The sequence below is a fragment of the Falco rusticolus genome, chromosome 3, assembly GCF_015220075.1.
Source record: "Falco rusticolus isolate bFalRus1 chromosome 3, bFalRus1.pri, whole genome shotgun sequence".
Lineage (NCBI taxonomy): Eukaryota > Metazoa > Chordata > Aves > Falconiformes > Falconidae > Falco > Falco rusticolus.
This window is the reverse complement of record NC_051189.1, coordinates 114,061,866-114,074,792: the sequence shown is the minus strand read 5'-3', so window position 1 is coordinate 114,074,792 and position 12,927 is coordinate 114,061,866. Positions and strand designations below refer to the sequence as shown.

The window sequence follows — 12,927 nt, the reverse complement described above, 5'->3', positions numbered from 1 at the left end:
AGCCTGTCCCCGAGGGACCTGCTGTAAGCACGGACTGGGGAGGGGGGCCCCGGAGGACCCCCACCTCCCCCAGCCAAGGGGGTGCCTGCGGGGGGCTCACCAGCATGGCAGGAGGGGGATCCCTGACCCCAGCTCCATGGGATTTGGCTCCCACGGCTGCACGAGGGGGGGGCGACTTGCCACGGGCCCCCACCTCCATCCCAAAGCCGGCAAAATGCTTCCCTGCCGAGGCTGGGGGTCCCAGCAGCCGCGACCCCCCCCTCCGGGCCACGGGCAGAGAGACCCCTGCCCAACTCGCAGTGCCAGAGCCGCGGCCGCGCACCTACCCGCAAATAAACCACTGAAGCGACCTTCGAGTTTTCCTTTTAATGCAAAAAATAGCCAAACACATCTTCCTTCCCCTGCCCACCCACCCGCCCCAGGTGTGTTTCCTTTGCTGTTGTTTTGCTTAATATTTCCAGCCAAGCAGCCCCCCCCAGCCCCCCCAAACCTCCGCAGCTCTAAAGGTCCCCGACGCTTCTCCCCTTCTGTCTTCCCACCGCAGGGCCCAAAGGGACCCCGGCCAGCAAAAAAACCAAAAAGCCCCCCCAAAAAACCAAAAAGAGGGAAAGAGGGGGAAAACGGCGGGGCACACGTTATTTCAGCAACGTGCCGGTTCTAATCCTGCTAAGAGGTTATAGGAAGAAAGAAAAAAAAATACAAAAATAAACCCACCGAACAAGTAGCGACAAGCACGGAGCAGCCCCAGCACACAGTGTAAACAGAAGCTGCCCCAATCCGGAGTCCAGCTCTCCTGGAAAGCAACAGCACAACATGCTTTGTACACCCCAACAGGGAGCAGCCGAGGGGGAGGTTGTGGTTTTAAGCTTGAGTTGATTCTTTTTTTGCCTTTCTGCAAAAGGCTGAAGTGATCTCGGAGTCTCCAAGCGGCGTTTGCAGCACTGAGCCTGGCCAGGCGGGAAAAGGGATGGGGGAAAAGTGCCACGGGAAGAGGTGGGATTGGGATACAGCAGCCCCCCGAGACTGGCGAGAGGAGGTCCCAGGGCTTTGCAGCTGGGAAATCTGGACAAGGGAAGGGAGAGAGCGCAAAGAAATACCAAAAAATATAAATATAAAAACAATTTGTGTGGAGGAGGAGGAGAATATAGACAGTAAAGTCAGGGTTACTGCTGTCTTCCCCAAAGCAAGAATAATAATTAAAAAAATCCCAGTTGAGGTGACAGTGAAGAGTCCAACAGAATTCCCTTCCCTGGAGGAAAATAAAAATACAAATGAGGTACCTGTTCCACCCCAAAGCCGTCACCCCTTCCCACAGTCACATCAACGCTCCAGCCACTGGTTATTGTCTCTCTGAAATAAAATATTTGGGGCCAGGGCAGGCCCGGAGCAGAAGCCCCATGCACGTGGCCACACCACAGCATGCTCCCAGTGCCAGGAGCCCTCATCCAGTTCCTCCCAGTTTGGGTTGTTCAGCAGAGATCCAGTCTCTCCTCGACCCTGCGAACAGGCGGTACTGTTCAGTGCTTCACAGAGACGGAACCTTTTCCAGGTCTCACGTGTTTCTCCAGCATTTTTGTTTTAAAAGAAAAAAAAGTTTTTATATATATATATGTACACACACACACACACACACACACATATATATATATATAAAATATACAGTACAAAGGAAATATCCATGGAAACAAATGGGGTGGCTGGAAAAGATGCTTAACAAAAAAGCCCAAAATAAAATGAATTCCCAACTCTTCCCCAAACTGACGCTTGCCTTCCCCACTAGTCCTCCAAGACCACAATCTCCACGTTATGGACCTGGTGCTGATGGTCCTCCACATCTCCCACCACTTTCTCCTCAGTCCTCAGCTCTGTCTCCAGGATCACAGCTTTCCCCTCCGACTCGTCTGTGTCCGCTTCAGGATCTGGCGCCGGGTCGATCTCTATGATGGTCTGCCCGTCGTCTGAGGTGCCCTCCACGGCTTGGATGGTGGAAGTGAGGCCGGACTCCATGGCCACCAGTTCCACAGGGTTGACGACGGCCGCCACGTTGGCCAGGGCGCCGCTGTCCTGCATGGCCGCCGAGCTCAGCAGTGCCAGGCTGGAGGACGGGTGGAGGGTGACCGTGTCGGAGGAGCTGGTCTTGGAGGAGGACACCACGGTGGCGTATCGGAAGAGCTGGGAGCCAGACGGCAAGGTATGAACAGTCACCGGGCTGGAGCCTTGGCTAATGGTCGCCACCGGGATGTTGCCCACGGAGAACTGTTGTCCAACAGGCGCGATAGTGATGGGCGAGATGACCGTGAACTGCGGCTGCTGGATGGGGGTGGAGGGGCTGAGGACGGTGGCGGAGGCTGGGCGCTGCAGGCGGGGTCTCTTGGGGGGCTTGGGAGCGCTGACGGGCATCAGCACCACGTTCTGGATGGTTTGGGACTTCGCCTTCTGGTCCTTGGCAAGTTTCTTCTGCTCTTCCAGCTGCCGCTCCAGGTCTGCAAAGAGAAGGGCTCAGCAGGGGCTGGGCTGGGGCCAGCGTGCTGTGGGAGCTGCTGGGGCTCAGGGCTCCTCCACCAGCCGGCACCCCCTGCGCCGGCCACGCCAGGCCTCCTGAACACCCAGACGAGCACGACCTCAGTGTTTCCCTCAGGATCAAGCTGCACTGAAGGGAAAGACCAGATTCTCCTGCCACCCACAGAGACCTGGTCAATGCTCCGCGCCCCTCAGCCGCTTCGGCCGGCTGCCAGCACCTGGGTAAGGAGCAGGCGGTGCTCTGTACCAGCTGGCTAGTCCTGCTGAGGAGATGATGGGCATTTCTGCTCCTCAAGCTGGACCCACCTACAAGGGAGCATGTACAACCCCCCCCCAGGCAGCTGGAACAGCTTCTGGGTCTTGGCTGGCTCACCAAGCACCTGTCCCGGGGGCAGGGAGCAGGACTGCCCGGCCAACAAACCCCCCTCAACCCCTGTCTGTGCGAACATGCGAAGTCAGAAGTAGCACAGTAATCTCATTTATCCAGGGCAGTAGGGGACTAGGACATCCCAGATAAGAACAGGTCCTACAGGACACGGCCGAGGAGGGAGATATACATCCAGCAAGTGGCTCTGGGGAATCCAGGGCAGCTTATTGGCTTCAGCTCAGGGGAAGCCATGCAAGACACCCGATAGCTCCACGCCAAGACAAGCAGACAGCTCAGCACCTCGTACACAGAGCAGCCTATCAGCTCGGGCACAGCACAGCACTGCCTGCAGCGGGGATGACGGCAGCGCAGCTCTTAGCTGGCAGCACCTATTCCCTAATGCCGATGGAATCGGACTCGCACCACCAGCACCCTGGCTGCGGCAAAGGGCACGGACTTTGGGCTGTCAGATGCCCCAGGCGACTGCTCACTGCGAGGCAAGGGAGAGGGGAAATTCCACTCAAGCCCTAGGACGGAAAGGCGATTGGGATGCATTTTTGGGGCAGCACGTATTGAACAATAACCCAAATGCGGTTCATTGGGGCTATGTCAAAGGAAAGTCACATCGGTTCCCCAGAGCAGCAGCAGGATGAGAAGCCTTACCGGGCACTGACTGTACCTGCCAGTGTGTAAAGAAACTGTTCCTCTCCTTGCTCTGTCTGGTTTTTCCTGTTGTCCAGAACCTTCTTGACCGTGTCCATTAGGCCAAATGTGTGAGCAACGTTGTTCAAGACCGCAGCATCTGCAAGGAAAGTGCATGGGGACGAGTGCCTAGTCCCACAGGCAGGACTCAGCCAGGTACTCAAAAGATGCTTGTATTACACCAAAAAATTTTCTGCTGTTTTTTGTAACACTACCTCTGCTCTTTCACAAGGGCTAGCTGAACAAGGGCAGACCCAGCTCCCTCATCCTTCTGACATCCAAGGACTAAACAAACCCATTCACATGATAGAGAAAATGAAACGGAGATGTGTCACCCAAGCATCTCAAAATTGCTGCAAATGAAAGCATAATTTGCAATCACAGAGATACAAACGAGCTCTCCACCTACAAATCATCACCCCATGCTGCTGACAGTGTCATTAACATGCCAGCTCCACTGAAAGCTGTGCAAAATTTCTATTATAATCCACTGACTTCAATCACTTACAGCTTCCAAAAGCTGCCACCTACCAGACACAAAGATCCGCCAGCCCAAAGCTAAATTAGAAACTAGAAAAAAAATAAAATAAAATATCCTGGGTAGGAGGAAGTTTGTGGCTACATGGATGTTCTTCCAGCAAAAGCATCAACAAGAGGTGCTCTCAAACCCTCTGCTCACAGGGGCATGTGCTGAGCTGGATTAGGGAACTGATCCACGTTAAAAATAACCCTAATAAGGGGAGTGGAGTTATTTTTAACCCAGATCAGTTCCCTGATCTGGTTCAGCCCCAAAACCAGGTTTTCTGGCACCAGTGAAGACAGAATGAGAAGTGAGAGGGCAGGACCTGTTCAAGCCTGCATTGTCCCAGAGAAAAGTGTTTCACTAACTCCAGTCCAAGAAGCGAATCTGGGCAGGCTTTCCCGAGGGCTGGGAGCTGCGGACAGCGACCCAATGGCCACAGCAAGCCACCAGGGCCATTCCGCTCAGGGAACAAGGTGGCATGTTGTGTCCTCGAGCCTTGAAGCGAATGAACTTTCACAGCTGGGCAGGCTGAGACCGCACCCAGGCTCAGCTCCCGCAGCCCAGCTAACGCGTGGGAACCTGCTCAGCATCCTGACTCAACAGCTGTAAATGGTGGGGATGGACCCTCGTCACTTTTTTTTGCCCACAGCTGCCCTTTGGAGCATCCTTCCCCACTGCAGAGCCAGAGCCTGTGGCTCACAACCTACCTGTCATCTGGAATGGAGACTGACCCAATCTCTGCTGGACGCCTCTTAGGACTTCTTCTATCTCCTTCTGGATGTTGCACACAACCTCTTCCATCAGCCCCACATCAGCTATGCCTTTCCAGAACATCAGCGTGTCCTCTGGCACAAGGAGAGGGGGGAAAAAAAATAAAAATAAAGAGGTCAACATGCACAAGCATTTGGCATTTTTCCCCACAAGGCTACTTTAAACCTTTCAGGCAAGTGGAACTTTGCAAGACGACTTCTAATTTGGCCATTGGGGTGGATACGATATGCAAAAACCCCCAAACCCCAAAAGAAGCAAAACGGACCCAGGCAGCAAATCAGTAACATGTTTCCAAGCAGCACCATGTCTTCCAAGGCAACATTTCACATCTTCACATGACGCAGAAAAATCTTTGTTTGAGGAAATTCTGCCTAAGCTTCCATATTAAGCCCAAGAGGGAATGCAAGACACCGCAGCCAGAGAGACACAGCCAAGAGAGCTGCCGGTACGAACAAAACATTGCTCCTTGATGGTTTCAGTTTAGCTCCAGGCTGGCAGACATTTACATCCCGAGAATGAATGAAAAAAAATAATAATAAAAGAAAAAGCAAAAAAAGCCCCTCACTGTAACTAGTAGCAACTGATGTGGGGGATCGTCCATCAGCCACAAGTCCTGCTCTGCCTGCAGCGGTGAGGAGCTCTATTTGCCTGGGAAATGCTGGGATAGCCAAGGGGCTGGGGGACAGCTCCATCATTCCCTAAACTCTCCTCAACTCTCCTTATCCTCAGGATTTCAGTCTCCAAAATGTAACAGGCGAGGAGAGGGGAAGAAGACATCTAACGAGCAGCCTGAGCTTACCCGAGATCTCATCCGTGTCCTTTTTCATGCCTTCCTCAGTGGCCATGGTGACGGCAGCCGTTAGAGCCGAGTTCCACTCGATCCCCTCCTCCATGCTCTCCTCCGACAGCGCGATCTGGGTGATGCTCCCTGCCAGAGAGGCAACGTCAGCTCCCTCTGCGGCACCTGGAGTGCCAGCCCTGAATCCCTGCTTTGCTTTCCACCCCCGTCACCCCTCCCAGGCTCTTTTTCACTCTCGTGGTCAGGTTGTTTGCGCCTGGCTTCTTTCAACCAAATTAGCTAAAAGCAAATATTGCTCCTTCTCATTGGAACCGTGATTGTGAAAGGCTCTGGGGCTTCTGGAGGGGAAACCATGTGCCCTCCAAAAAGCAAACTGGAGTCCTAGTTTCAGAGGAGCAGAAAGGGATCGGAATAAAGAAGGGAACAAACAAGCCTCAGCCCAGCCACCTTTCTCCCCTTGCATCATCAACAGGGCGCTCTGCGCCCTAGAGATGCCCTAATCTCTCAGGAAAGGACAGGGTCAGGGTCCAAGCTGATTTATAGCAGGGAAACAGATCTGACTCGATCCTAAGCTTCTGGATCAAATTTGGAAGTGTGCCAATGTGCTGCCACAGTGAGGTTTTACCGTGTGGCCATGGCGCTTTCCAGGAGATTCTCCTTAGCCGACAACAACTGCCATCTCATCCACCCAAGGCTTCAGAGAAATGTAACCTGCCCAGCTGAACGACGCGATACGGCTGGGAGTAATCTTCTTCCTTAACCTCGGCAAAGAGATCGCTTTCTGCTCTGAAGCACGGGATTTGCTGAGAATTTGCAGTTGGAATGACAATCAAATCCTGTCCAGCCATCACACCCCGCTCAGGGATGTTCAGGTGATGTGGAGCAGGCTGCTCTGGAGAAGGTCAGCATCGAGGTCAGCATCCCTAAATTAATTCCTGAGATTTAGCCCATCCTGTGCCTTTGTAATAGACCCTCAAATAGGAAAGACATCACAAAACACTGCGCGAGCTCTCTCAGGCGTTTGCTCACACGGTGATCCGAGAACAGGGACCCCTTCACAGCGAGCCTCCGCTGGCTCCCAAGGCTGCCTCAAGTCACTGCTCCACACCGGCGGCTTTCCAGCCCTCCCACCGCTGCAGAGCAGAGCTCCCAGCCAGCTGCTGCCGAGACCTCTCTGAGCAGACACGGAAAAGCATTTTCCTTCCCAGAAACCAGAGCAGTCTGCTGAACGGTGGGACTGCCCTGCTGTGCCTGGGGAGAAGGTGTAAAGTGTGTGTGCCTGGGGTCCACCTGATCTGATTAGCCCAGGGAAGGAGAGCCGTGTCAGAGGGAAACTCCCACGGTGTTTCCTAACTGGTTTCCTACCGTCGGCTGATGTAGGAGTCTGCACCACGCTCTGCTGCCCCGGCACCGGTGCTCTGGCACTGCTGATCAGGAGATCGAACTTGGTGCTTCGACAGGTGTTGGTGCAAACTTTGTCATGCTGGTAGAAGTCAATTTGTCCCGAGTCCATCATCTTCCTGTGCAGGGAGTGGGGAGAGAACCAGGCTCAGCTCAGATCTCAGCCTGGAGACAAAAGGGAGTATTCCACGTAGGAATGCTACAGCCATGGGAAGCACGGAGGAAGGGAGACCCAGGGCCACTCTGCACACAAAGCATCTCCTGCAGGGCTTTCAAACAGCAAATACAAGCCATCCCCCAGCTTCGCGTACAGGGCTCCAGTCCTGTTCCGCCCCCACCAAGTACCAGGCCCCTCAGGCAAGGCCACTTCTGTACAGGATGAAGAATCCTGCCCCTCAGACCATGGGGCCAGGTTCTCTGCAGGCTGCTGGCCAGGTAACGTGAGGCTCCAGAAGAGCTCCCAAGGGCTGCAGAGCAGACGAAACGCCTGCGTGGGATCCTGCAGCTGCAGCGATGATGCCCTGAAGCTGGACACAGCAGTAGGCAAGTGAAATACCTCAGCATGATTCCTCCGAGGCGGATGGCTCTCTTCCAGTCCTTTAGGGTAGATTTCCCAGCCAGGTGAACAAAATGCTTCGGGCTGATCAGTTGGTCATTGAACTGCCAACAAGATAAACAAAGGCTCAGCAAACAGGGTAGCATCACTTTGGGAGACTATTGGGATATCCCACACAGCCAGTCCTCAGCTCACCTAAGCCCCAGCCTCCACCCAGAAAGAGGAGCTGCTTGTCAAATCCCTCCCACCTTACATCCCCTCGGCACAGCAACGCTTGTAACCCCAGAATGGATACGTTTGCAGGGACAATCTGCCAGCCCTCGGCATTCGAACCACACAGCTCTAGCCAAGGACAGCCCTGAAGGCTTTTGTGTGAAGCATGAACCAAATCAGCTGCTCCTGCGAACACACAGAGTCATCGCGGAGATCGTCATGGGAGACTCCTCTAACATCAAATAGCTGAGCAACATCGAGCTGACACAGGTACTCCCTCGGGCATCTGTTCTGTCCTGCTCCAGTGACTAAGATAGTTGCTTGCAGAGGGTCAGTGACGGAGCACTCTCGCTGCAGCAGCGTGGGGCTCAGCCTCAGTGTGTCAGCTGTTACGTTAGCACGCTCCCAGACAGAAAAGGCAGCGGCAGGATTTCTCTTCCTGATGCAACCTGCTCACTGAGGCAGTGACAGGAGTGGAGTATCAGGACACCAAGGGAAAGAGACATGGAAGCAAGGTGCTGGCAGAGCTCAGTACACATCCCCTGCCTGCCTTCAGCTCCAAGTCCCTTGTCAAGCACCAGATACTACTCTGAAACGTAAGGGGGGTAACAGACCTTCGCTCCTTAACCCACTCTTCCTCTGCTTCTCCCTGTGCTAAAAAACAGCTTTAGCACTAACAACCCCGCATGCCACAAAGGCAGCGTCACTCAGCTCCAGGACAAGGCTCAGATGAAACACAAAAAGTAAGAAAGCCCCGCGGAAGTCAACCAACAGCCCTTGAGAGCAGGAATCTGCTACGAAAACTCCCTTACCTTTACACACTTGACATTAATTCCTGGACAGACAAACTTCTTCCAGAGCAGGATGGCTTTGCTCTCCCCACAGGTGATGGGATAGGCGATTTCAATTTCCTCGTTGGTTTCAATGGTGCTGGGGTCTGAGGGAGAAAGGGGGAAAAATGGATCTTTCCACCCAATAGGCTCAAACCCCCCCAGACGGGTGTTGAAGGCTCACAGGTTTTGAGACCTACGCTCAGGAAACCGAAAGAAGGGCTGATCCCAGTTCAGGGTCAGCCCTTTCTTAGTCTTTTCCAATTATGAGCTCTAATAGCAACTGGCATGTGCTATTTATACAGCAACACTCAAAATGAAGCTCATCTACCAGGAGAATGTGAGATCAGAAATCCAACACATCTGTAAGGGTAGGGGGGTCTATGTCAATGGGAACAATCTTTGTGGAAACTCTGAAATTTGAAGCACAGATCTCTCCCAGATTTCTTGGTGCTCTGGTATCTCTTTAGTAGTGATACCAGATATTTACCGATAATATATGCTCTTCACATGCAGTTTCTGCTAATACTGCCAAAAGACCCACACCCACACAGGAAGCAGAACACTAGTTGAGATCTAGTGACAGCACCTAACGACAGGAGCCTTTTCCCACATAATTCCTCAGGATGGCAGGGAGCGCTCAGAGCCAGCCGCCTCAGTGGTTCTGAACACCCAACCCAAACCGTCAGGCTGTTCGCTCAGCAAAGACCCAGCAATCGGAGTCCGATGCTCCAGCTGGCGCTGAGATGCAGCCACCATCCTCGCAGCCATCGTGCCTGCCTGCCAGTGTCTGCACACCAAGACTAGGGCGAAATCTTGGCTCCCCTGGACCCCCTGGGAGCCCTTACCATTCATTGCAGGAGAGCCAGGATCTCAGTTCCAGGACTTTGAGACCAAGCAGTAACAGCAGACTCTTATTCCAGAGTATGCCCAGACCCTGCACCCACATCCATGCCTGGGAAACAGCATCTGCAGGGGCAGAGCCAGAAGGAAGCCCAGCGAACTGGAGACACCAGCTCAGCGGCGACCAGCCCTGCGGAGGAGGGGATTCTGCCCGCGCCAAGCAGGAACTCACCGATCCCTTCTTCTAGCTTGTGGATGGTGTGGGTTTCGACGGCCACTACGGCGGTGCTGGCCTCGGAGCCCTCTTGGTAAATCCTGTTGTGAAAGCAGCCATCCATAAACAAACTATACAAATCACGCAAAATTAAGATTCACAGCACGGGGTTAAAAATTCTTTTGGTTTCTTCCCTGCCTGTCCTTGAGGGAGGTGGATTTTGTTTGATACAGTTTCAATCACGGGCATGTTTTTGGCACATACAAAATAGGATAATAATCCCAAGGACTGAAACGCGCAGAGGCGTTCCCAGTCCTGTCATCGCACTCTCCACGTTGCCAGTGCCACCGAAGCAGCTCTGCAGCGCGCTTCCCTGTGGCGCTTCCCTGTGCCTTTTCCTCTGGATTCTGATACCGGCAGTTACCCAGGACAACAGGAAGGAGAGCTCAGTGCCCCAGGATTTCTCTCCCAGCCCTGTGTGACACTGCAGCACAGCTGATCATGCCGGGGGACAGTCGCTGTCAGGCAAACGGCCACCCTGCTCTGCGAATATTATCCAACTGGAGCCAGCACATTTAAGTCCCGATGGATGGAGAGTTAAGATGAAGTGTCTGGTGGCAGCCGCTTATCCGCAGCAGCTGCCAGTGGTACCGCAAAATTCCCTCCATCATCCCAGCTTCATTGTATTTGAGAGGAGGATTATTTTAGGGGAAAGCTGGCACAAAGGCACAGGCGGATCCAGACTCATGGGCACGGACCAGCACGTACAGCAGCTGTGGGGTGTCAAAAACCCACCCTGGGGCCGCAGAGGGATGAGGGAGGCTGGGAGGACATGTGGCCGGGGCAGCACCACGACCACCTCGCCGCTCCCGACCACCTCGCCGCTCCCTTGCTGCCACAGCCGCTGCTGGGCTGCCATGATCCAGAGACAGCGTGGCGACACGTCCCCGCAGGACAGTTTCAGTCCTCAGAGGCGCCGTGACAGCAATGCACACAAAAGCCTTTTTGCATTGTATTTTTCTCTCTGCCGTGTGCGGCACAAAACCGATGCAGCCCTGGGAAACGCAGCGACATGCAGTCCCCACACCAGGGAAATCTCCAGGGTCACCCCCGCCTCCACAATCCCACCCCACACCTCCCCAACACACCAGTAGCACCCAACTCACCCCTGCTGCACCGGCTGGAGCTGCAGGATCACTTGGGTTTTGGTATCCTCCGGGTTCTCCCCTTCGTTTCCGTCACTTGGTACAACCACCACATCACCCACAGGGACGCTCACTTCGGCATTCGCCATCTCTCACATGAAGCCCGGAGGTGGCAGGTGCCGAGGTGCTGCGGAGGGCAAAGCAGAGGCAGGGCTGTAGTGCTGCCGGCGCAGGGAGAAGGGCAGGCAGCCGTCTGGAAGCATCATCCCATCCCACCGCAGCAGAATGGGCTAGCGGGGACCGCAGGGCCAGCAGAGCAAAGCACCGGCTCCGCAGAGGGGACCAGGCGTTTTAAATTCACCACCCGAGTGAAAGCAAGTGCCTGGCAGACCACGCGAGGGTCCCCCTCCCCTGGCACTCACGTCTCACCCAAGGACACAGAGCCCCCCGGTGCCATCCCACCCCGAACTTCCCCAGCCCCGCGGGCTGGCACCGGCCGAGCAAACCCCCACGGTGGGTTTTGGCGAGAGTTTTCCAAAACGGAGCTTCTCTCCCCGGCTGGCAGCGCTTCCAGCCGCCCCGGGGATGCTCTGGTCCCTCGGTACCAGCAGCGTGCCTGGGGCTGAGCCTTCCCGCAGAGGAGCCGGTAATTCCCAGAGGCGCCGGTAATTCCCGGCGGCGGCGGAGGCGCAGTGCCACAGGAGATGCTCGCAGGGGGCCACCGAGGTGGTTTCGTTATGGCTGTGGGGCCGGGGCTCAGCCGGGGGCCGGGCAGGATCAGCCCCCCGGGGTCCGGCAGCTCTGGGGAAGCGCTGGCGGCGGGGCAGGACCTCACGGCAGGCGGCGGTGGGCTCCGTGCCCACGGCTGGGACACAGCGGCACAGGCGGGGGAGAGCTGCCGGCGCGGGGGACGGGCCCCCGTGGGTCACCGTGGCTCCCTCCTTGGCCACGTCTTCACCCGCTCAGGGCTCATGGCACCCTGGGCAGGCCGGACCCCTGCCCGGGACCCCCCCAGGCTGGCAGAGCTGTGGGACCCCCGTGGGCCAGTGGGGTCGTGGGACCCCTAGGGGCCAGCAGGGCCATGTGGCCCCCCATGGGCCAGCAGCGCTGTGGGACCCCCGTGGGTCACTGGGGCAATGGGACCCCCGTGTGGGCCAGCAGCAGTGGGGAACCCCTGTGAGCCGGGCGGAGCGTCGGCCGGCGGGGCCGTGGGACCCCCCCCCCCCGTGGGGCCGCAGCTTCCTCAGGATTTCCGCCATGGGGGCTGCCGGGGCACGGCCAAAGCCCGTCGGTGACCGGCTCGGGCCCGCAGCGGGGGGTGCCCGGCCGGCGGGGGGGCTGCAGGCGAGGCCCCGGGCAGGGCAGCAGCGGGGCGGCTCCCCCCGCTCCGGTAACGCCAAGGTCCAGGGGACGCCTCCCCCCGCGGGGGGCACAGCGCAACCCTGAGATGGGGGAGGGAGGTCAGGGGTCAGCGCCCCCCACCCAGCCCGCAGCCACCCCTTGAGGTCAGGGGTCAAGGGCGGGGGGGCAGCGCGGGGCCCCCCCCGCGGCGCGCGGCGGCGGCGGGGCGGGGCTGCCCGGGGGAGGGGTGTGGCCTCCCCCCCCCGCGGGCGGACGCAGCGGCGCTGCCCCCCCCCGCCCCCCCCCCCCCGCGACGTCCGCCCTCGCGGCGGCGGCACGTACGGCGCCGCGCGCTGGGGCGCCCCCTCCCCTCCCCGACGGGCCGGGCCCCCTCCCGCTCCGCCCCGCCCCGCCCCGCCCCGCCGCGCCGCCGTCTGGCCCCTCCCGGCTCCCGTAGCGCGGCGCCGGCCGCCCTTACCGTCGCCGAGCGGCCGAGTCCGGGGGCTGAGAGAAGGGGGAAGGGGGGGGAACGGGCCGGGCAGGAGGGCGCATGCGCAGTAGCCGCCGCGGCCTCGGCCGCCAGCACTTCCGGCCGCCGCCTGCCTTAAAGGGGCCGAGGGCAGCGCGGCTGGCGCCCTGCTGCCCCCTGGTGGCTGCCGGCCGCACCGCGCCGTGCCTCCCCCAGGGACCGGGACACGCGTG

The 12,927-nt window shown here is 57.3% G+C and overlaps 1 protein-coding gene across 2 annotated transcripts; it reads right to left on the bottom strand.

Moving 5' to 3' along the window:
• Positions 1–879: 879 nt before the first annotated feature.
• GMEB1 (glucocorticoid modulatory element binding protein 1) lies at positions 880–12,824 on the bottom strand. 2 transcript variants are annotated; one of them, XM_037379839.1, is made up of 10 exons: positions 12,704–12,824; positions 10,906–11,071; positions 9,758–9,840; positions 8,665–8,789; positions 7,640–7,743; positions 7,048–7,202; positions 5,683–5,811; positions 4,820–4,957; positions 3,567–3,689; positions 880–2,483 (listed from the first exon to the last, which is right to left on the bottom strand). In XM_037379839.1, the coding sequence occupies exons 2-10, from the start codon at positions 11,031–11,033 to the stop codon at positions 1,777–1,779; spliced, it is 1,692 nt and encodes a 563-aa protein (XP_037235736.1). In that variant the 5' UTR covers positions 11,034–11,071; positions 12,704–12,824; the 3' UTR covers positions 880–1,776. The 2 variants fall into 2 exon arrangements, with proteins under 2 accessions (XP_037235736.1, XP_037235737.1); XM_037379840.1 differs by lacking the exon at positions 12,704–12,824 and adding an exon at positions 9,531–9,651 and having other exon boundaries at positions 10,906–10,924.
• Positions 12,825–12,927: the final 103 nt, after the last annotated feature.

Excerpts from the sequence above, each read along its gene's own strand:
- GMEB1 (XM_037379839.1), bottom strand. The coding sequence starts at position 11,033 with ATGGCGAATGCCGAAGTGAGCGTCCCTGTGGGTGATGTGGTGGTTGTA. Across the intron at positions 7,203-7,639 it reads CTCGGAGGAATCATGCTGAG|GAAGATGATGGACTCGGGAC; the intron begins GTATTTCACTTG and ends CTCCCTGCACAG. Across the intron at positions 4,958-5,682 it reads GGACACGGATGAGATCTCGG|AGGACACGCTGATGTTCTGG; the intron begins GTAAGCTCAGGC and ends TCCTTGTGCCAG.